Source organism: Phacochoerus africanus, chromosome 9, assembly GCF_016906955.1.
Source record: "Phacochoerus africanus isolate WHEZ1 chromosome 9, ROS_Pafr_v1, whole genome shotgun sequence".
In the NCBI taxonomy this organism is placed as follows: domain Eukaryota; kingdom Metazoa; phylum Chordata; class Mammalia; order Artiodactyla; family Suidae; genus Phacochoerus; species Phacochoerus africanus.
This window is the reverse complement of record NC_062552.1, coordinates 54,989,625-55,010,204: the sequence shown is the minus strand read 5'-3', so window position 1 is coordinate 55,010,204 and position 20,580 is coordinate 54,989,625. Positions and strand designations below refer to the sequence as shown.

General features: G+C 58.1%; 1 protein-coding gene across 2 annotated transcripts; it reads left to right on the top strand.

Moving 5' to 3' along the window:
* Positions 1-2,886: 2,886 nt before the first annotated feature.
* On the top strand, positions 2,887-15,617 carry KLF15 (KLF transcription factor 15). Of its 2 annotated transcripts, none has more exons than XM_047794640.1 (3): positions 2,887-3,044; positions 6,922-8,017; positions 14,465-15,617. In XM_047794640.1, the coding sequence occupies exons 2-3, from the start codon at positions 6,942-6,944 to the stop codon at positions 14,625-14,627; spliced, it is 1,239 nt and encodes a 412-aa protein (XP_047650596.1). In that variant the 5' UTR covers positions 2,887-3,044; positions 6,922-6,941; the 3' UTR covers positions 14,628-15,617. The 2 variants fall into 2 exon arrangements, with proteins under 2 accessions (XP_047650596.1, XP_047650595.1); XM_047794639.1 differs by lacking the exon at positions 2,887-3,044 and adding an exon at positions 3,186-3,308.
* Positions 15,618-20,580: the final 4,963 nt, after the last annotated feature.

The window sequence follows — 20,580 nt, the reverse complement described above, 5'->3', positions numbered from 1 at the left end:
AGGCTGGTCCTCAGCCTCTGAGTGAAGCTGTACAGGAGCAGGAGGTGTGACTGCTGGAGGCTCTGGGAGCCGATGTCCCCAGGCAGCCCCCGAAGAGGCACTGAGCAGGAGGGACACTTCCCAGCTGAGGCTCTGTGGCTCTTGTCCCCATTTCAGAGACAGGGAACGGTCCAGCATCCTTGCTCCAACAGAGGCGGGGCTGTCGCAGAGAAAATATCCCCCTTGGGGTAGGACAAGTGAGCACTTGGCAGGGTAGTATCACCCAGGGTGGCTTTGAATGCATGGGCAAGTTACGGCATGGCTTCTCCTGTGGCGCTAGGAGCCATGGTGGGGTCTCAGCCAGAAGACCCCTCTGGCAGGCTACCTGCACCTGCTGTGACAGGTAGAGTGGGGACAGTGGCAGTGGGACAGCCACCAGTGGATGATCCCCCACCAAACTCGGTGGGATGTGCTGGCTGTGGCTCTGGGTGAGGCAGGTGCCGGGGTGCTGTTGACCAAGCTGGGGCACCCAGGGGGTATCGTGTTGTTGTGTCCCCCAAATTCCTATTTTGAAATCCTAACCCCAGGACCTCAGAATGAGACTGTATTTGGAGAAGCTGCCTTTACAGAGATGGTCAAGGTAAAATAAGGTCATTAGGGTGGCCTGAAGCAGTGTGACTGGTGACCTCATAAGAAGCGATTAGGACAGAGACACACAGGAGGACGCCCCTAGGAGGACACAGGGAGATGATGCCATCCTCAGGAAGAACCAATCCTGCTGACCCCTCATCTCAGCCTTCCTGCCTCCAGGGCCATAAGGAAATAAAGCCGGCCTGTAGCATTTGTTACATAGGCCCAGGTGACTCCCAGCTGGGGCAGGGTTAATGGCTTTAATCTTCGGTGCCTGGGAGACACTCAAGGGGAGATGCCTGGGGAAGCGGCAGAAGTGGGGCAGATGCTCTGTGGCTCACTGATTCGGGTTAAGTGGCAAGTATTAGGGCCCCACAGGTGGAGCAGGAAAGGCAGAATTGCTGATGGCCAGAGATACTCCAGCAGGGCCAGGAGGTTGTAGCATCTGGGCCCTGAGAGGGCCCAGCCATGTGCCCAAGGCCTCTCTCCCAGGCCTGGGGCATCACCAGGACAGGTCATGGGTGGGAGGGGTCCCTCCACAACTGCAGCATCCAACCTGTATGTGGTCCTGAGTGACACCCCCTCTCTGAGCAGCTGCCTCATCTGTAACGATGCCTCCCAGTGGGGTGAAGATAAAAATGAGCCTCTGGGAAGTGCCGCGAAAGGGGGGCCCATTGGGCTTGGGCCAGGATGAGGGTAGTGGCAGGCAGAGGCATGCTGGGCAAAGACCAGGAGAGGGGTCAGGCTGCCTGCCATTTGGTAGAAGGACACAGCCAGTTATCAGTGACTACAGGGGACCACGGGACTTCAGGCTCCTCACAGCCTCCAGTCTGTTGGCACTGCCTCCCCCAGGATGAAAAAGCTGTCACGCTCTGTGTAGAGCAGTCTGTGGGGCACAGAGAAGGCGAGAAAGGGTACAGAGACCTGGAGGGACAGGATGGGAAGAGACCGGAAAAAGAGGCATATTTCCTAGGATTCGGTAAAATGAAAAATGAAACAGAAATGCTGAGCAGAATTAGGCTGGGCAGAATTTTTGGGGTTTTTTTGGGGGGTGGGGACTGCACCTGTGGCATATGGAGGTTCCCAGGCGAGGGGTTGAATCAGAGCTATAGCTGCAGGCCTACGCCACAGCCACAGCAATGCCAGATCCGAGCCGTGTCTGCAACCTACACCACAGCTCACGGCAACGCTGGATCCTTAACCCACTAAGCAAGGCCAGGGATCGAACCCGCAACCTCATGGTTCCTAGGCGGGTTCGTTAACCACTGAGCCACAACGGGAACTCCTGGGGGGTGTACTTTTAGGAGAATTACAAGAAAGCTTCCAACAGGGTCATCACCATCCTCATCACCAGTCTCCTCCCCTCAGGCTCCTGGTGGCAGCAGGAGCTGCCTCCCTGGCACTGCTGGCTGTACAGGGAGGGGCCGCCGGAGGCAGAGCCCAGCGCGGGCACCGACTTAAGGGCCCAGACCCATGGCATTCCAGAGAGCCTGGACAGGTCCTGACCATGAATCCCTTCTCTAGCAATGTCCTCGGGAGGAACAGAAACGCTCTCCGCCTCCCTGTCCAGGAAGGGAAAGGATGTGAGCTCCATAGAATGAGCTCTCGGCCCACCATTCTGGTTGTCTGGAAGATGCCTGCTCACCCTCTCTCCTTACCAGCTGTATCTGGGAGCACTGCAGTCTCAGAGTCTGTCTCTTCATCTGTAAACTGTTGGCCAAGAATCCATAGGTGTGGGTAAAGGACGCGCAGCGCGCGCGGCACCCTCAGTTCACTTGTCTCCTGGACAGGTCACTCTGCGCCTTGCGCTTCCTGTCTCCCGGGGGGAATGCTGCCAACCCCAGCGAACGCCCGGCAAGGGGACTGGCTGCTCACCTAATGCGCGCCCTCGTCTCTCCAGCAGCGTCCCTGATAAATCCTCGCTTTACTCGTTGGCCCGCTGGGGGATGTAGGTGAGAGCTGGGGAGGCCGCGGTTGCCTCGCCGCTCCAACCCCTCGTGGGCCCTTCTCCGAGGCCCAGGCCAGTGCCACGTTCTCACCTGGGTTAGAACTTAAGGAGCAGACACCTAGACCGCTGCGAGTTCACTGCAAAGGGTGTGAGCCAGGCGGGGGCGGGGCCGGGGGCGCGGCGCTGAGTCCCGGTGGCCGCGGGCCGTGGGCGGGGCCGTGGGCGGAGCGCGGCGCGTGACGCGTGTCTCGGACCAATGGGGCGCGCGCCCACGGCCGAGCCTCCTGCGAGCCTTCGCGGCGCCCGCCGCGTCACGTGAGCCCGGAGAGTGAGCGCGGAGCAAGCGGCGGCGGCGGGGCTCCGCCGCAGCAACGCGGGCCCGGGCGAGCTCGAGCGGGTGCAGGACGCGCTGCCGCCGCCCCCAAAGCAGCCCGCGGGGCCCAGGACCGCCGGGCCTGGCCGCTGGCCGGCCGTGCGCCGAGTTCAGGTGGGAGCGGCGCGGTGCGGCCGATACGCGGAGAGCCGGCCTGGCGCGCAGGGAGCTGCCGGGGGGCGCGGGGGGGGGGCCGCGGGGGGGCGAGGGGCGCGGGCGAACCTCTATGCGAGAGGCCTGGTGCCCGCACAGCTGTCCTGGGATCCGCGTGAGCGTCCCAGGAAATGTCGGAGGAGCAAGGTAGCGCCGCGCTGGGCCAGGAGCGGACAGCTGGTGGCAGAGCGACCCCACGTGCCCAGCCGCACTTTCCCTGCACGGGTCAGTCCGCTGCCTCGGCGCCTGCCGCGCGTGTCCGTATGCGCGATGAGAGCGGGCCTCCCATATGGCAGGCGCGGCGGGGCCTGCGGGCGGGCGGGCGCGCTGCGGGGAGGGGTGGAGGGGTTACTGTCGGTCACCTCAGCCGGCCCGGGGGAGGGGGCGCGGGCCGAGGGCTCGGTGCTCCCGGGGCGGCGCTCCAGTCTCCCCGCGCCTCCCCTTCTCGCGCATGTTCCCACACATGCGGGGGCACCACGCGGCCCCACGCGCGAGTGTGTCTCGGACGCCTCCCCCGACTCGCACCACGCCCCGCACACGCAGTCACACGGCACGAAGTAGCACCCCCTGCGTCGTTAGCAAAGCAGGGAGTCCACCCCGCCCGCGGAGAAGATCCGTTCCCTGTGGACCCTCCCCCCTCCCCCCCAAGGAGAGGTTGTTTTCTCCCCCAGTCCGCGGGCGTGACAAAATCCCCAAGTGCCTGGGCCCCTCGGATCACTTTCTCCCTAAGGGCCAGGTGGCTCGTGGGGAGACCGGCCGCCCCACAGGTGCGAGGACGCTGGGCTCATGACTTTAGGACCGGCGGGGCGGCGGGGGAGCAAAGACTCTTATTTTGAAGAGCGGCCCCGGCCGGCTGCCCCCGTGATTTGCACGCTGACCCAATGGAAGGCCCTTGGCCGGCGCTCGGCTTGTTATCAATTACATGTTGTTCCTGCAGCCGCTGTGTCCCCGGGAGGATAAACAGCAGCCCTGGCCCGGCTGGGTAGGGGCGGAGTCCAGCCGTGTCCGGGGACCGGTGCCCGGAACAGGGCGTCCCTCCCCCTGCGCGCAGCCTGCTGTGCCACGTGCTGCTATGCCGGGCGCCCTACAGCCCCCGCTGCCTCTCAGTGCTCTGGGTCCACCCAGGCTGCTGAGCTCTGCATTAGAACCCTGCCCGCCTGATCCAGGCCCTCTGTTCCTGGTCCCACCCCTGCTCCCTTCCCTTTCGCTCAGTCAGCAAGTTGTGCCCGGTCCTGTTTCGGACTCTGGGATAAGTGTCGAAATGGCTTATATTCTGGAGGGGAGGTAGACAGAAAATGAAGCACGCAAATACATAGGATAGTTTCCCGCAGTGGCAGCTGTTAGGAAGACTGATGTGAGGCGGTTTAACTGGGTGGTCAGGCCCCACAGGGAGTGACTCCTGAGCTGAGATCTAAGTAAGGCACCCCTGCAGTGCTGGGGAAGAGGAGCCTATGGAGCAGGAACAGCCAGGATAGTGGCCTGAGGCTGGTGAGCTTGGTGCACAGCAAGTGCCAGTGGGGCAGTTGGAGCTGAGGTCTGGGGCAGATGGGCAGGCGCTGGGCTGCTGGGAGGAGATGGGGTGCTGCTTCCTCCCATCCTGCTCCACTGTCCTTATGTATTTCCCCCGCTGTTGTTTTATATCATTCACTCTGTGACTATCTCAGTTTACATCTCTAAAAGGTAAGGTCTCCTTTGAAAAGAATGTACCAACCACAATACATCATCACATTTTAAAATATTAAATGTAATTCCTTAATTTCATGGAATATTCAGTTGGTGATCACATTTCAGGAGAGACTTAAGGGCAGAAACATGACCCGGGCTGCCCCTTACCATCTGGTTCCTGGTTTCGGGAAGGCTGGGGCTCCTGGATTCCTAAGCATCCAAGCAGAGGGGCAGAAAGGCCATGGACTCACCCACTGAGGCTCACCCTAAAGCCTGGTGCTGCATGCGAACCGATGCGCTCATTAGTCTTATGAAAACCCAGGAACTAGCCACACTTGGCAGCCTCCCAACCCAGCACAGCAAGACATGGCACAGAGAGGGTGTGCTACCTCCTCAAGATCACACAGCTGGTAAATTGCAGATGCAGGAGCTCAAAGCGTGGGTGACTGGAGAGAGGAGTTCTCCAGCTGAGTGTGAGCTCTGTCCTTCACATTATCTGGCATTTTCATTCCTTCCCAGCACCCAATTTGGTGAATTGTGTGTTTTTTAAAACCTGAGTTTTAAAGTCTTAGCTAAATATTTAACACCAAAAAGCCAGATGTTCTGCAAAACTGCCCTGGGTGCACACTTGCCAAGGGTGTCCACTTTGCCGTAGTTTACTGGAGATCTGTGAAGCTTCCTGGTTAGGGTCATCAGAGCATGGAACAGATGGGGAAACCAAGGTTTGGGAGAGCAAGGACTTGGCCAAGGTCACAGCTGATGATGGCCTGGGCTTGGGAGACTCTGCCCCTGGCTGGGACTGTCGACATTGGTCAGGTGCTGGGTGCCAGACCCAGGGCTAGTGCTCGAGACAGGGCAAGGGGGTGGGTGCAGAGATGATGCCAGGCGGCAGAGAATCTCTGGCTTCAGATGCAGAACATTCCCCTTCCCCAACCTCGGTAAACACCCCACCGTGGTCACTGGATGGGGACAAAGGTCCACAGAGGTGGCCCTCTCACAGCCAGACACTGTTGACTTTCTTTGGACACGAGACCTAGCATGGCCTTCACAGGGCGCAGCCTCCTCTCTCCTCTCTGCTGACATTCTCTGAGCCCCTCCTGGGCACCAGTACCTCACCAGGATCTAGGGACACAGCCGAGACCAGACACCCAGCTGGCCTTCGTGGAGCCCATGGTCTAGGGGGAGACGGGAGTTAGCTGGGCTGTCCTGAGGTGGTGAGTGCTCCACAGGGTGCAGGCTAAGGGTCTTTGCTCCCATTCTCCCGGGCAGTCGTGACTCAGAGGAGTCACTGCTGTGGCGCAGAGCCCTTCTGCCCACTGCTAAAGCCTTGGTAAGTTGACTGACCCGGGTGAGAGCATTTGTGAAGGCCCATCCCGGCCTTCCCTGGTTTGCAGAGGCAGCATCTGAGACTGGAGGGTGGGTGGGATGCCCCCTTTCAGCCCATGAGAAACAGCCCATGATGGCAAGCAGGTATGGGCCTTGAATGTTTTGCCTGATTAAAAAAACAACTGCCCAGCTTAATTTGAATCTCCGATGAAATTTTTTTTTTAATATAAGCACACCCCACCCAGTGTTTGGGACATACTTATATTAAAAGTTGTTCATTTTTTAAAAAATCTGAGTTACAGATTTAGCTAGGCACCCTTAATTTTTTTTTTTTTTTTTTTTTTTTGCTCAATCTGGCAACCCTCCCCAAGCCGCAACAGCTCAGGGGTCAGAGGGCAAATGGCCATTCTCCTACCCCCTCCCGTGAGTCTCCACTGACAAGGTCAGTTGTCCTCAGACTGCAGTGACTTGATTAGCTGGACAATGTTACCATCTTGGCTGTTCAGGGTGCAGGGGGCCTCTGCACACACTCACTCTATCCCTCACACGCATGCACACCCGGTCATTCATAGATACATGTGTGTTCCTTCCCAGAATTGTTCTGGAAAATCTGTGTGAAACCACAAGGGCCGTGTTGTGCAATGGGCTTGGAGAGCACTTTTGCAAACAGGTGGTGCAATTTCAGAGAACACTCTTGCAGGCAGAGTTGTCCCATAGGGCGGGATGGAGGCAGGATCCAGGCGATTGGTAATGGGAGGCTGAGGCAGGCAGCACGGGGGCCGCAAGCCCATGAGGTGGCAGGTGCACATGCCACCCTCCTGACCAGGTTCCTTGTTCCTCTCCGCAGCTGCCACCAGCACGGCCAGCATGGTGGACCACTTGCTTCCAGTGGACGAGAGCTTCTCGTCGCCGAAATGCCCGGTTGGTTATCTGGGTGACAGGCTGGCCAGCGGGCGGGCATACCACATGCTGCCCTCGCCCCTCTCAGAGGATGACAGCGATGCCTCCAGCCTCTGCTCCTGTGCCAGCCCTGACTCGCAAGCCCTTTGCTCCTGCTACAGCGGTGGCTCGGGGGGTGAGGGGCAGGACAGCATCTTGGACTTCCTGTTGTCCCAGGCCACACTGGGCGGTGGCGGTGGCTGTGGCAGCATTGGGGCTAACGGTGGCCCCGTGGCCTGGGGGACATGGCGAAAAACACCAGCTCCTGTGAAGGGGGAGCATTTCTGCTTCCCCGAGTTTCCTGCGGGCGACCCTGATGATGTCCCGAGGCCCTTCCAGCCCACCCTGGAGGAAATCGAAGAGTTTTTGGAGGAAAACATGGAGCCAGGGGTGAAGGAGGCCCCAGAAAGCCACAGCAAGGACTTGGAGACCTGCAGCCAGCTCTCCACCGGGCTACACAGGAGCCACCTCCATCCTGGGTCCGGTGGGAGAGAGCGCAGTGCCGCATTGTCGGGTGCCAGTGCAGGCAGCAGCCAGGGCACCGGTGGGGGTCCCACTCCAGACGGCCCCATCCCCGTGCTGCTGCAGATCCAGCCCATGCAGGTGAAGCGGGAATGTGGTGCAGAGCCTGCCTCTCCTGGGCAGGCCCCAGAGAGCGTTAAGGTGGCCCAGCTCCTGGTCAACATCCAGGGGCAGACCTTCACGCTCGTGCCCCAGGTGGTGCCCTCCTCCAGCTTGAACCTGCCCTCCAAGTTCGTGCGCATTGCCCCTGTGCCCATCGCCGCCAAGCCCATTGGGTCCGGACCCCTGGGGCCTGGCTCCACCAGCCTCCTCATGGGCCAGAAGTTCCCCAAGAACCCGGCGGCAGAACTCATCAAAATGCACAAGTGTACTTTCCCCGGCTGCAGCAAGATGTACACCAAAAGCAGCCACCTCAAGGCCCACCTGCGCCGGCACACGGGCGAGAAGCCGTTCGCCTGCACCTGGCCGGGCTGCGGCTGGAGGTCAGTATCGCGGCCACAGGCCAGGTGGTGAGCGAGGCCCACGCGTCTCTGCTCCCCTGGGTGTGCGGCCAAGGCCACGTTCTCGGCCCTTGGATGCGGCTGCTTAGGAAGCGGAGCGAGGGCTGGGTGGGGGCAGGGCCAGAGCTGGCACACTGCCCAGAGGTTTCCTTGTCCCCGCACCCCCCCATCACTGGTCTCCAGTTTCACAGTGACCAGGTAAGGCTGGCAGCGGCCAGGTGGGAAGAGGGGCTAGGCCATGCAGAAGGGCTCTCGTGATGGTGACAAAGGGAGCTCAGGATAGTGGAGGTCAGCCGCGTGCCAGCCCATGTGCATGGTGCTCCTCAGCACCTCGTGGCGCCCCCAAGGGTAAGTACCCCCTCTACTCCCTGTTCACAGCTGAGCAAGCAAGGCTCAGACCAGCTAAGGAACTTGCCCAAGGGCACCCGGCTCTGTAGGTGAGATTTGAACCCAGATTAGAGAAGCCACATCCTGAAAAGGCTGCTTCCCCACCCAGAAGGTCCAGCTGTTCTCACCGCCATCCTTGGGTACATGGTAGGGGGGCCATGTGGACCTGGAGCCGGGAAGCCACAGGGACCAGCGACGACAGAGAACCAAGCTTGGGGTGCCTCCCAGGTGCTCTCTGCGGCACCGGGGGACGCCAGCTCTCCAAGGCGGGGTCTGCCCAGGGTTACCCAGCCCGCGAGCAGCATTGATGGATGGGACCCGTGGATCACCCTCCTTTTCCAGAAACTCAGGCAGCATGCTCAGGGTCTTCCCGCCAGCTCTACCCTGCCTAGGACACCCGCCTGCAGACCCTTGGCTTGGCTTACCTGGGAGGGGCACAGAGCCTCAGTCACAGCTGGTGTGGCTTCTGTGGGTGTGGGGGAGCAGTGCAGTACATCCATCTATGTGCAGAACTGGACTTTGGGAGGGGCGCGGAGTGGTGTGTGCGCCCACGTCTGCATCTTGCTTTCTTCACGTGTGTCTCTGTGCTGTGTAACCAATGTGATTTACACATGCACATTGAGTGTTTGTACCCTGTGGGCGTGTGCATGCAGCACAAAGGAAGCAGTTTGCTGCTTTTGTTTTCCTGACTAAATGTCACCTGAGAGCACTGGGACTTGGCCCTGGGGCAGAGGAGCTGGCCTCAGAGTCCCCTGGGTGCTGGCAGCCCCTTGCCCTGTAGCGCTGAACTGGCCAGAGAAAGGGCTTTTTTGCAAAGGCACCCCCAGCCCCATGGTGCTGCCGCTGCCCCCCTCCCAGAGCCTCATCCTCAGGCAGCAGAGCAGGTCCGGGGTCAGGTGTGCTGTAAGGTGGCAGCAGTACAGTGTTCAGTGGTCAGTCAGGGTAGTAGGGCTTCACCTGCAGAAGGGGCCTCCTGACACCTTGGGAGGGCAGCTGGTGGCGGTGGTTGGAGCCCCAGGCCTGAGCTGCGCCCCCTCACCGTTGCTGACAGTGGTCCCCTGGCCAGTGGGTCCTCACCTGTGAAGTGGAGGGCTTTCTCCCTTCCTCTGCCCGTCGGGCCGTGCATGCAGGGGGGGCACAGTGGTGCCCTCCACCTGGGCTTGTGTTGTCACTCTCAGATGAAGGCAGAGGACGAAAAGGGCCTGGAAGGGGTTTGGCCCGGCTTCCGCCTGGATTGTGGAGATGGTGGGCAGCCTTACTTTCCCGGGCACATCCCCAGCCACTGGTGACCCTTGAGGAGTGCCCCTCCCCAGGCGGAGTGAGGCCAGTGGGGCCGCAGGGAGGAAGGGTGTGGTTGGTCAAGGCCCCCCACTCAGCTCACACCCCCCAGGAGGAGACGACCTGTGTTCTGGGCTGCCCTAGAGAGCAGAGGGACCCTCACCCAGGGTGCTTTAAAGGGAGGCAGCTCTTAGCCCCCAGCCCGGTGGCCCCAGAGGGAGGGAGTTCCCCGTGGGAGGAGGTGTGTAAGCAAGAGTGGATTTATGTTGGGATTCAGCTCTGCCCCTGTCTTGGCCAGGACCCCTTGACAAGGGGAGGCATGGTGGGTTCCTGGCACCGGGAGGTCTCCACGGAGCCACTGGGAATCGTTCCTGCCATCAGCTACTCCCAGGGCTTCTCCCAGGTCTGGGTCTGGCTGTTTGGGGGTCGCACGTGGCAGAGGCGCTGCCTGGCTGGAAGCTGAGGACTCCTGAGAAGGCTGTTTCTCAGGATGTGGGAGTTCCTGGTTGGTCTTCAGGCATCTTGAGCCCCTGGGGATGCACACAACAATGTTGAGTGTCCCTTAACTGTGTCTGTGGTGACAGAGGTGGAGGGAGCCCTTCTCCAGCTGGGTGGGAGGTCGGACAGGTTTGGGGGCAGCTCCATGGGGACAGGACAGGAGGTAACTTTGATATTCACCAGTTCCCCAAGCACTTCCTGTGTGCTAGGCACAGTTCTAAGGTTCTCAGAGCTGGAATCTCCTCTACAAATCCCCACACTTGCTTGCATACTTCCTCCCATGGGGAACTCATTACCTCTTCTGGCCTTTAAGCATACTCTGGTACATTTGAATTCCTATCCAGACTCCTCATCCTGGCCCACCGGCCCACAGGGTCTGCTCGCCAGCCTCGCCTGCGTGGTGCAGGCTCCCACTGCGCCCTCTCTGTGCGCTGTGTCTCCGCTTTTCTCTGGTGGTGGCTGTCATTGGTCTTAGAGTGGTTCTGGCTTTGTTCTTCCATCACATGCTCATTGAGCCCCCCACCTCCCAGCAGCCATCTGGGGTGTTAGCACCATCTCGTCACCGAGGCCCAGAAAGATTGAGTCAGGGACAGAGTGTGACCCACCGTGGTGTGGCTGGCACACCTCTCTTACCTGCAATCCAGCCCCAACCCTCCTCTCCCCCTGTACCCCTGGTGTCGTAGTGGCAGGTGTCTGTCCCTTCCACGAGACTGCCCCGTGCAAGGCACCAGGCTTACGGGCTGGGAGGAAATTGCTAAGGAGCAGCAGGCAGGCAGCAGTGGCTCTGATGTCTGCCATGAAGGTGACATGCGCAGCAGGAAGCCCCTGAGCAGGTGCCCATGGGTCCCATGGCAGCGGGGGGTGCAGCCAGAGCGGTTCAGTCAGCCCTCCACTGTCACTCAGCGGGTAAGTGGCAGAGCTGGGAGCTCAACTGGGCTGCCCATCCCGCCCCCAGGCTCAGGACCTCTCTGCAGCCCCTTCCACGGGGGATGGGCCTCCATTTGCACCGGTCTGCTCTTTGCCTGCCCCTACCCCCGGAGTGGGGAGCTAGTCCCTGTCCCCTCTTCCTCCTGCTGGCCCTGGCGAGGTGTTTGCTCTTTCTCCTCCAGGGAAGATACTGGTCTGGGCCCTCGGTCCTGCTTCCTGCCCTGCACACCTTTGTACCACCGTCCCTCACAAGGCCCCCACTGGCCCACATAACCAACCACTACCTCCTTCTGCGCCTGGTCCTGAGCACAGTATTCCCTGTTCCCAGTAGTGATGTGGGTCCAGGGCTGGGGCCAGACCATCACTATTTGGATCTGACCTTCTAGGAGAAGCTGTTACCACCTTCCTAGAAGTTTCCTTGCTTCATTCTGGACACCAGCCTCCTGTGTTCCCTGAAGCAGAACGTCCTGCTCTGTCCAGAGAGAGCTAATAGGCGTAGCAGTGACTCCAGCAGCCCTATGGGGCAGGCACTGTCATCCACAGTGGGCACAAGAGGCCCGGATTGGAGACTTGCAGGCTCGAGGCTCCAGAGGCAGGAGGAGCCAGGGCTAGGATCCAGATCCAGCCGTCCCACTGTCGGCCTGCTGTCTTGCTTGAGGAGACACCTTGTGACCCCTCCTTGCAGTCACAGAGCCCCCAGGGGTGTTGCACAGGTCGTGCACTGCCCAACCCTAGGGGCCTGTTCCCACTGCAGTAGACCCCACAGTTCACAAGGATGGCTTTCTGGCTTCACACCCGGTGGCTGTGTGCACCGGGGTGGTGCTGACATCACAGGCTACTCTGGAAGGTCCCCTGGACCTCATGCTTCTCTGTCCTGCACTCCAGCAATGCAGATCATGGTTGTGAGTCAGCAGACCCCAGGCTCACAGTTGGCAAGCGATTGCCACACGCCAGGTATACTCCACGCTCCAGTCTTTGCAGCCCTGAGGTGCCCTGTGAGAGAGCTGCTGCCTCCCTGAGTCCAGGGGAGCAGCCTCAGGGGGCTTGGTGACTCACCCAGACAGTGTGTGGCAGAGCTCTCTGCCCACAGAGGCTGAATCTTAGCCACTGGGCCCTTGCCCCTGGGGCCCCAAGGCCCCTCCAGGGGCTGCAGTTTGGGAGAACGTGGTGAGGTGTGTGGTGAGGTCTTCTGAGGGCTCAGGTCACAGGACCGTGTGGTGCAGGAGGGAAGGGGGCTTGAGGGTAGGAACAGCTATTCTCAAGCCTGGCTGTCCCTCAGCTGCCTGCATCCCCCACCTCCACCCCAGGCATCCACTCTGGCCTCTGAGACAGGTCCCAGGGTCTTCAGAGGACAAGTGAGGAAGCCGAAGCCCAGGATGGCTCGTGAATTTGTTCAGAACCGCACAGGGCTCGCCCCAGCAAGCCCCCTGTCCTCTCTGAGACCTTGTGTGGTGCTGTCAGTCCAGCGGGCTGGGCCTGGCTCCCTAAACAGAAGGTGCAGGTGGCCCGTGTGTAGTGCCTGCCGGCGGCAGTACTACACCTCTGTGCTGGTGGGCCTGACTCTTGCCAGGGTCACAGGCCCGGGCGCCTTGGGGCCACGTCCTCCCTGCACGGGCCTCTGGGGGCTGACACCACCCAGCCAGGCTCCGGAGGAGGCCAGGCCCCCTGCAGTCACCCGGGTGGGCAGCGCACAGCAGAGCTGTGTGAGACCTTCGCTCTGACCAACGGGCTGAGGGAGGCCAGGGTGCTTGTCCTCCCTGCCTCCGGGCCATGCTCCCCACCTGATGCGGGGCCCTCCAGCACCCACCTGAGCCTTCCTGGGCTTGTTCCACCCTGGTTCCTGGTCCTCAGCAGGCTGAGGGAACAAGGCTTCTGCCCAGAGGGTCCGGCCAGATGTAGGCAGCCAGCCCCCTCTCCTTGGTTGGGCTGGGATGGCTGCCCCGGCCTAACCTTGCTGGCATGCGTGGCAGCCGGTCCAGGAACCAGGCTGCTGGGCCTGGCGCTCCTGTGCCTGCCCATGTTCGTGAATCCATCTGTGTGTACATGCGTGAGTGTGTGGCGTGCCGTGTAGCATGTATATGTGTGTGCATGGCGTGTGTGCGTGCTGGGACTTGAGAGCGCTGCCTCTGACGGCGCTCCATCCTCCGCTGAGTGCTGCTCTTCAGCATAAATGTGCTTACTGGGCACCCTCTGCCCACCAGGCACTGGGTTGCAATGGAGTGCATGTCTTCCCTTGGATCTGGTGGCACAGACTGACACTCATCAAAAAGTTGAAAACAGAGCTCCTGTTGTGGTTCAGCGGGTTAAGAACCTGACTCATATCCATGAGAATGTGGGTTTGATCCCTGGCCTCGCTCAATGGGTTAAGGATCCAGCATTGCCATGAGCTGTGGTGTAGGTCGAAGACACGGCTCGGATCTGGTGTTGCTGTGGCTGTGGTGTAGGCCTGCAGCTGTAGCTCCAGTTCAACCCCTAGCCTGGGAACCACCATATGCCGTGGGTGTGGCTGTTTAAAAAAAAAAAAAATTGAAAACTAAAGTTGCAGCAACAGTGGCAAAAGCCAAGAAATAGAAGCACTTAGTGCTGTGGGAGGTAAAGACAAGATGCAGTCCTGGAGGGCTTTCCTGAGGAAGTGACATTTGAGCTGAGCACTTAGAGAGGGGTGGGAAGGAAGAAGAGCATTTCAGATAATGGCACATGTCCTGTGACGAGAGGGGCCAAGGACAGGTCAGTGTAGGCAGAGCCCAGAGGAGGAGAGTGTGTGTGGTGGTGGTGGTGGGGGGTGTCTCACTGCCAGGACCAGGGTGGGTGGGGAGAGCCTCGAGTCCCCAGGGTCAGTGGCATCACCTGAGCCCTGCGGTCAGTGAGGGTCCTGTGGCAGCTTCTCCTTCCCAGCCCCTGGCCTCCCAGGCAGGCTGTGGCCAAGGGAGGGAGGTGGCTGCTTTTAGGGACACAGGGTCCAGGAGTCCTGGGGGAACGAGTCTGAACTTTAATTGGGGCACTGCCTGCAGGGCTGGGCAGGGGCCTCCTGTTTCCCCTCCCGTGGGGGTTGCCGGGTGGGGACCCTCACAGAAGCTCACAGAAGCTTCGAGCTCTGATCCAAGGGCAGCTTGAGGTGCAGCTGTGGTCAGGCTGAGGACACCCGTGCAGCTGGGGCTGGGGCGCCTGCAGCCGCCTCCAGCCAGGGTGTTGGGACCCCCGCCGGCTACCTGGCCACCCTGGAGGGCAGCAGGGGTACAGCAGGGGCTCGGGACAGGCCTTTCCCAGTGGATGCCACGTGCTCTGGCCCCTGGCAAACCGTGGGCACCCGAGGATGCCCTGACCACCCGTGTCCCACAGGTTCTCGCGCTCGGATGAGCTGTCCCGGCACCGGCGCTCGCACTCGGGCGTGAAGCCCTACCAGTGCCCCGTGTGCGAGAAGAAGTTCGCGCGCAGCGACCACCTCTCCAAGCACGTCAAGGTGCACCGCTTCCCGCGCAGCAGCCGCGCTGCGCGCCCCTGAACTGTCTGCCTGCCCTCCAGCCCACTGGTGCTTTGTAGCAATAATTTATCAGCCTCCTTCGGAGGACAGGACAGTGTTACCAGCCACCTTCTGGAGCTCAGGGCACCTGGGAGGTGCAGACCCTGAGCCCCCCACCTGGGCCTCCCCGGGGTGTCCCAGAGCGCCCGGCCGCCTGGGCTGGAGGCAGCCTTCGTGCCTTCGTGCCTTCCCGAGGCCTGGCCTCACCACAGGGGCACTGGCCTGGCCCTGCTCCCACTGGGCTCCCCGCCTGGGCCGAGGCCAGCACTTTATTGCTGGGAAAGAAGAAATGGGCAGTTTTGAAATGTCAGTTCCCAGAGGGAGCCGTGCTGGGAAGAAGGAAGTAGGACAAAAGTCCAGGGCTGCACTGTGGTGTGAGCATGGCTTTGTCCAAGGTGCCTGGCTCGGCCTGAACACCAGAGGGTTTACGGGCAGGGCGGGCAGGGGTGCAGGACCTGGCCTCCAGGTGAGTGCGGGATTGGGGTGAAAGGCCCCTCTCTGCGGGCAGCAGTGCATGTGTGTGAGTTAAACACAGGACAGATGGACAGGTGCAGGTTAGTCCCAGAGCATCTGCACCCAGCCTGGCTCAGCGCCCCCATCCTGTTTCCAGAGAGATCCAGACAGCAGCCTACAGGGTGGCCTTCAGGAGGAAAGGGAGCAGCTGCATTGCGTGTAGAAGAGCTAGATAGAGCCTCCAATCCTGATTTAGAAATGCATTCCTTATTTTGTCTAGAAATTAATATCAAATGAACTAGCTTGTTTTGAGAGGTTTATTTCACATCCTATGAATGTATGTAAATAAAATGTACATAGGTACATCTACATAAAATCTTTTAATAACGTATCAACATTGTGTAAATTTGAAATTTAAATCTATAAAGCTGGTGTACATACGTTACAATCATGTATATTTTCTTTGGTCCTTCATAAAAATATATTTACTTTGCCAATAAAAGGAAAAAGAACTCAAAAGCCTTATGGCATTGCTGTGCTGTTTCCCTCTGCTCTGCCAGGAAATGGGACTGATTCTGGGGGCAGAGCCTCCATGTTTGCATTTGCAGCATTCAGGGCACCTCGGCTAGTAGGCTTGGCTAGTACCCAGAAGGCTCCTGGGGCTGGGGAGAAGGGGGAGGGAAGGGGAGAGGGGGTAACCCCTGGTCCAGCTGCGCAGGGTCCCCACAGCGCCACCTCCACGCCAGCCGCTGGGGTTCTGCTCATTCTGGTTCCCTGGAGGGCCGTCTCTTCATAGACGCACACTGCCCCTCCCAGCATCACTTGTGGGGAGAGACTGCAGACCAGGCCCAGCCCACGGGCCACCACTCCTCTGAATTCCTGCCTGAGACCCTTGCTCTGCACTTCCTACCCTGTGTGCATCTCATGCACCCACTGCATGCATTGTGGCAAAGGATCAGACTGTCCCCCACCTCCACCCCCCCGCTCAGACTCCCCCAGGAAATGGCATATAATCCTCACCTGCAATTCTGAAAGAATTAGGCGTCATGACCATGTGGAGGCAGACTTGTGGGGGCCAGTGCATGGGGTTAGGCGGCTGCCTCTATGTCCCTGAGCTGCTCTGAGGAGAAGAGGTTGAGGCCTGGACCCATCTGCATGCCCCAGTGGACTGGGAGTAGGGGCGGTGGGGCCCAGAGGGCGAGGAGCAGCTGTGAACCAGCCAGCCTGGCCCAGGCGCCTGCCATTCCTCTGTCCCCCTGACTTGGGAGGCTGTCTTTTCCCAGGCGCCTAATGCCCATCAGGCAGGGGTCTTGGTGACAGCTTTGAACCGAAGGCAAGTGGCAGAGTGGGTTAGCAGTGGACATATGGAGCGAGGGGTGTGTGTGCGCGTGTGTCTCAGGGGGCGGGCATCCTTCCCCTGATGTGGGAACCTCCCACTTCATCTGTCTGTCCTGTCCTATCTGGTGGAGTTGGCATGTGTGCCCAGCACACAGGTAATCAGAGAATGGACACCCCATCCTGATAGGCCCTGGTCTGGGGGAAGGACTTGGCCTTGTGACCTTTGCCCTTTGACCCTTCTCCAGAGTCTCTGTGGCTCTGGAGAAGTGATGCATTGATTTCCAGGTGCATTAATGTAGCTTTCTTCATCCATAACCAAGCAGCACAGCCCAGATAAGATGGACACGGGAGGTCAGGATGGTCATGCTGTGTGTACGGGGCTGGGTGCTGACCCGGGGCACTGTTCAACTCCTCTTGATGTATGTCCCTAGTGGCCACCTCCTCGGAGCCTGCAGCCCACTAGCTGGCCCTCTGTCCAAACAGAGGTTGGCCAAGGCAGGCCATGTGTGCTGGGCAGTGACGTCGTCCCCCTCAGCCTGAGCTCCAGAGTCCTCGCCTGATGCACTGACACACTGGCCAGGGTGTCCGTGCTAGTGGGCAGCACAGCCCAGGTCTCTGGTCCCTGGACATCTGGGCTGAGAGGCCTGGGGGGGCAGGAGCTGCAGCAGGAAGGACCACCTCTTGATTCTCAACCCACCTCTTAAGCCTCCTGGATTTCAGCCACTTGACCCCGTGGAATGGACATGGTGTCCCCAGATGGCCACGTGGTGATGACAGCTGTGGTGGAGAGCAGCTTTGAGGATGGGCACCTGCGTCTGAGCCAGGTGGAGGGGCTGGAGCAGGGCCTTGGTCCTCCTCCGCCTGGGCCAGCGCCTCGGAGCACAAAGCTCTGGGGATGCACCAGGGAGACCCCCACCACCGCCTGTCTCCCTTTGTGACTCTGTCACTGGAAGAGGCACAAGGGCCAAGTGTTTGTGATCAGGGAGGAAGGCGGCAGAGCAGAAATTCAGCCTCACCCACCCGGGGAACCACCCAGCCCAGCCCAGTTCCTGTCCTACAGGGTGGTCAGGGGATGGGAAGCCCTGTGTGTCCCGGCCCTGAGGCTTGAGCTGCTGTAACAAACCCTGAGCACAAAGGAAATTTACTCTTTGCTGAAGCAGCCATGAAGCACCCTGGCTCCCTCTTTGTCACCCTCCATGCCCTGCTTCCCCAGGCCTGCTGCCAGCCCACAAAGAGCAGCCCAGGGCCTCCCCTTCCTGCTCAGGCCATCCACTGAGCCACTTGGCCAGCACCTGTGTGCTGGGCACACACTCTCACCCGTTGCAAGGAAAGCTGGGATAAGTAGTCTCCATCTGAGAGGCTCTGGACACAGCTGAAATTTGGGGGTTCTAGGACAGGGCAAAGATGAGCAGAGGAGGGGGTGAGCTTCTGCCGCAGGCACACCCACCCTGGCTGGGTGCCCACGCTGAGCACAGATGCCTCTCACCCTCCCAGAGGCTGGTGGCCAGGCACCCAGGCAGCGGGTGAGTCGTGGTGGCCCGTGGCCTCGTCCACACTCTCAGAATGGGTGCCACAGCAGTTATGGGACCAAGGGTCAGGCTTCTAAAAAGAGCGGGTGTCATGAAAGGAAACCTTGAAGAAACAGAGACATGAAGGCACTTTGGGCGACAATCGTGCTAGAAATGGCAGGTTCCTGCGTCACACAGATGGACATAAACAAGAAACAAATGAACCCTCGTGGTGTCGCCATCACCTTCTCCTGGAGGGGTCCAGAGGTCATACATTGTGTTCTGAGGCTGGGGGCAGAAGCAGAAGGGCCCAGGGTCAGGGCTCCTAGGGCTTGTAGCTTTCCTTACGCGCCATGGTTCAGAGTCCCTAGGTCCCAGTGGATGCAGCAGAGGGGCCGTTGTGAACGTCCAGCAGCTGACAGGACAAGGCTCCGAAAGTCACATAAGGGACTGAGGGTGGGGTCAGGGTCAGTCCCTGACAAACATAAGACTGAACAGTCTTGCTGTGTTTGAGGTCAGCGCAAAGGGATCAGCACAGGACGTGCTCCTCGGAGGTCGGCCGTGGGCCAGAAAGGCAGCCCTGGAAATTTCCTGTGGTCTTCACCAGGTGACATGCCATGTGACTCCGAGGGAACCCAGCTGAAACAGAGGAGCAACAGGATGGGAGAGTGAGGCTGGAGGGAGGAAGGGACTTTGCAAGGAAACAGAAGGTGCCGCAGCGGAAGTAAAACCTGACTTGGGAGAGGACCGCCCTGGAGAAAAACCCACACAGACCTTCCAGAACCTAGTGGGAAAGAAGCAGGAAAAACGAGGAAGGCAGGTGTACAGGCAGAGAGCAGGGGGCCGAGAGCTGGACACTGGGGTTCCCTGTCAGAGCCCAGAGCAAATGACGTGCATGTGACACATGACACCTGTAACAACACGGGACTACGTAACATCGTATATGATACATGGATCCTAGCATTTCCTGATACATAACACACAGGACACACTAATGCAGGACATGTATCTACGCTAACATAATACATACAATACACAAATATAACATGGTACACTGACCCATAACAGATCCTGATTCTTAACACAAAATACACTAACCTATATAATACACAGCTATATAACATGATATACTGACATGTAACATATACTGATACATAACACATAGAATACACTAACACATAGCATGTGTGCCACACTAACAATAATATAATACACTAACACACAACATATACACTAATACACATATTTAAATACACAACCATATAACATGATGTACTAATGCATAACATAAATTACTGATACATAACATAATACATGAATACATAACATGTATAATAATACATGTCATATAATAATACATAACACATGTAATACACTAATACACAACATGTATAATAAATACACTAATACATAGCATATAATAGACTAATACATATGTACTATACTAATATATAATGTACATCATGCACCAACATGACGTATATACTAATACAATTACAATACACTGACACATAACTAGATCATAGAAGAATAATTACAGCTATAGACACACATCAGGTAGGTGGAGGATGAAACGACACCCCCCGCCCCAGGGAGGGCAGGAGAACATGCAGGTAGGTGGTGGGTTGGGGGTGTGGGGGAGGTGAACAGTGGAGTTCAGGTAGCATGAGCCCGTTGTCCTCCCTGGAAGGCTTCCTGGGTGCTGGTTGTCACCTTGTCTAGTCCTTGACCCTCCTCTGGTCCCTATGGTTTCCTGAGTGCCAGCCTTTACTGAGTGTTTGTGGGGCTTCTACGGCCCTGATGTTTTCCCTTGGAAACCCCCCCCCTTTTTTTGGCTTTTTATGGCCACACCCATGGCATATGGAAGTTCCCAGGCTAGGGGTCAAATCGGAGCTGCAGCTGCCAGCCTGCACCACAGCCACAGCAATGCGGGATCTTTAACCCTTGAGTGATACCAGGGATTGAACCCACATCCTCATTCCTGATGGATCCTAGTTGGGTTCATTACTGCTAAGCCACAATGGGAACTCCTCACTTGGAAAACCTTTATTTGATTTCTGTGGAACTAATGTATTTTTTATATTTATTATTATTCTTTATTTTAATGATTTTTATTTTTTTCCACTATATCTGGCTTACAGTATTCTGTCAATTTTCTGCGGTACAGCAAGGCAACCCAGTCACTCATACATATATACATTATTTTTTCTTACATTATCATGCTTCCTCATAAGTGACTAGACATAGTACCCAGTGCTATACAACAGGATCTCATTGCTTACACATTCCAAAGGCAATAGTCTGCATCTATTAACCCCAAATTTCCCAGTCCATCCCACTCCCTCCCCCTCCCCCTTGGCAACCACACGTCTTGAACTAATACATGAAAATAATGTTATAATAATATATAGTAAGTTCTATTATAATTATATAATTTATAATATATGTAACATAGTTGTGGATGATATCTGTAATATAATTATAGATACAAATAGCTCACATATACTAATATAATTGTGATACAATAATACTCAATATCATTGTAACTACACACACTCATACAGTTTATATCACACGGCTGCCTCATGTTCTGTTACAATTTAAACAGTAGACTCTGTGGCCTGTAGTGTGGCCAC

Coding starts and splice junctions, on each gene's coding strand:
- KLF15 (XM_047794639.1), top strand. CDS start 3,215: ATGTCGGAGGAGCAAGGTAGCGCCGCGCTGGGCCAGGAGCGGACAGCT. Junction 3,309..6,921: donor GCCGCACTTTCCCTGCACGG/GTCAGTCCGCTG, acceptor TCCTCTCCGCAG/CTGCCACCAGCACGGCCAGC. Junction 8,018..14,464: donor TGGCCGGGCTGCGGCTGGAG/GTCAGTATCGCG, acceptor CGTGTCCCACAG/GTTCTCGCGCTCGGATGAGC.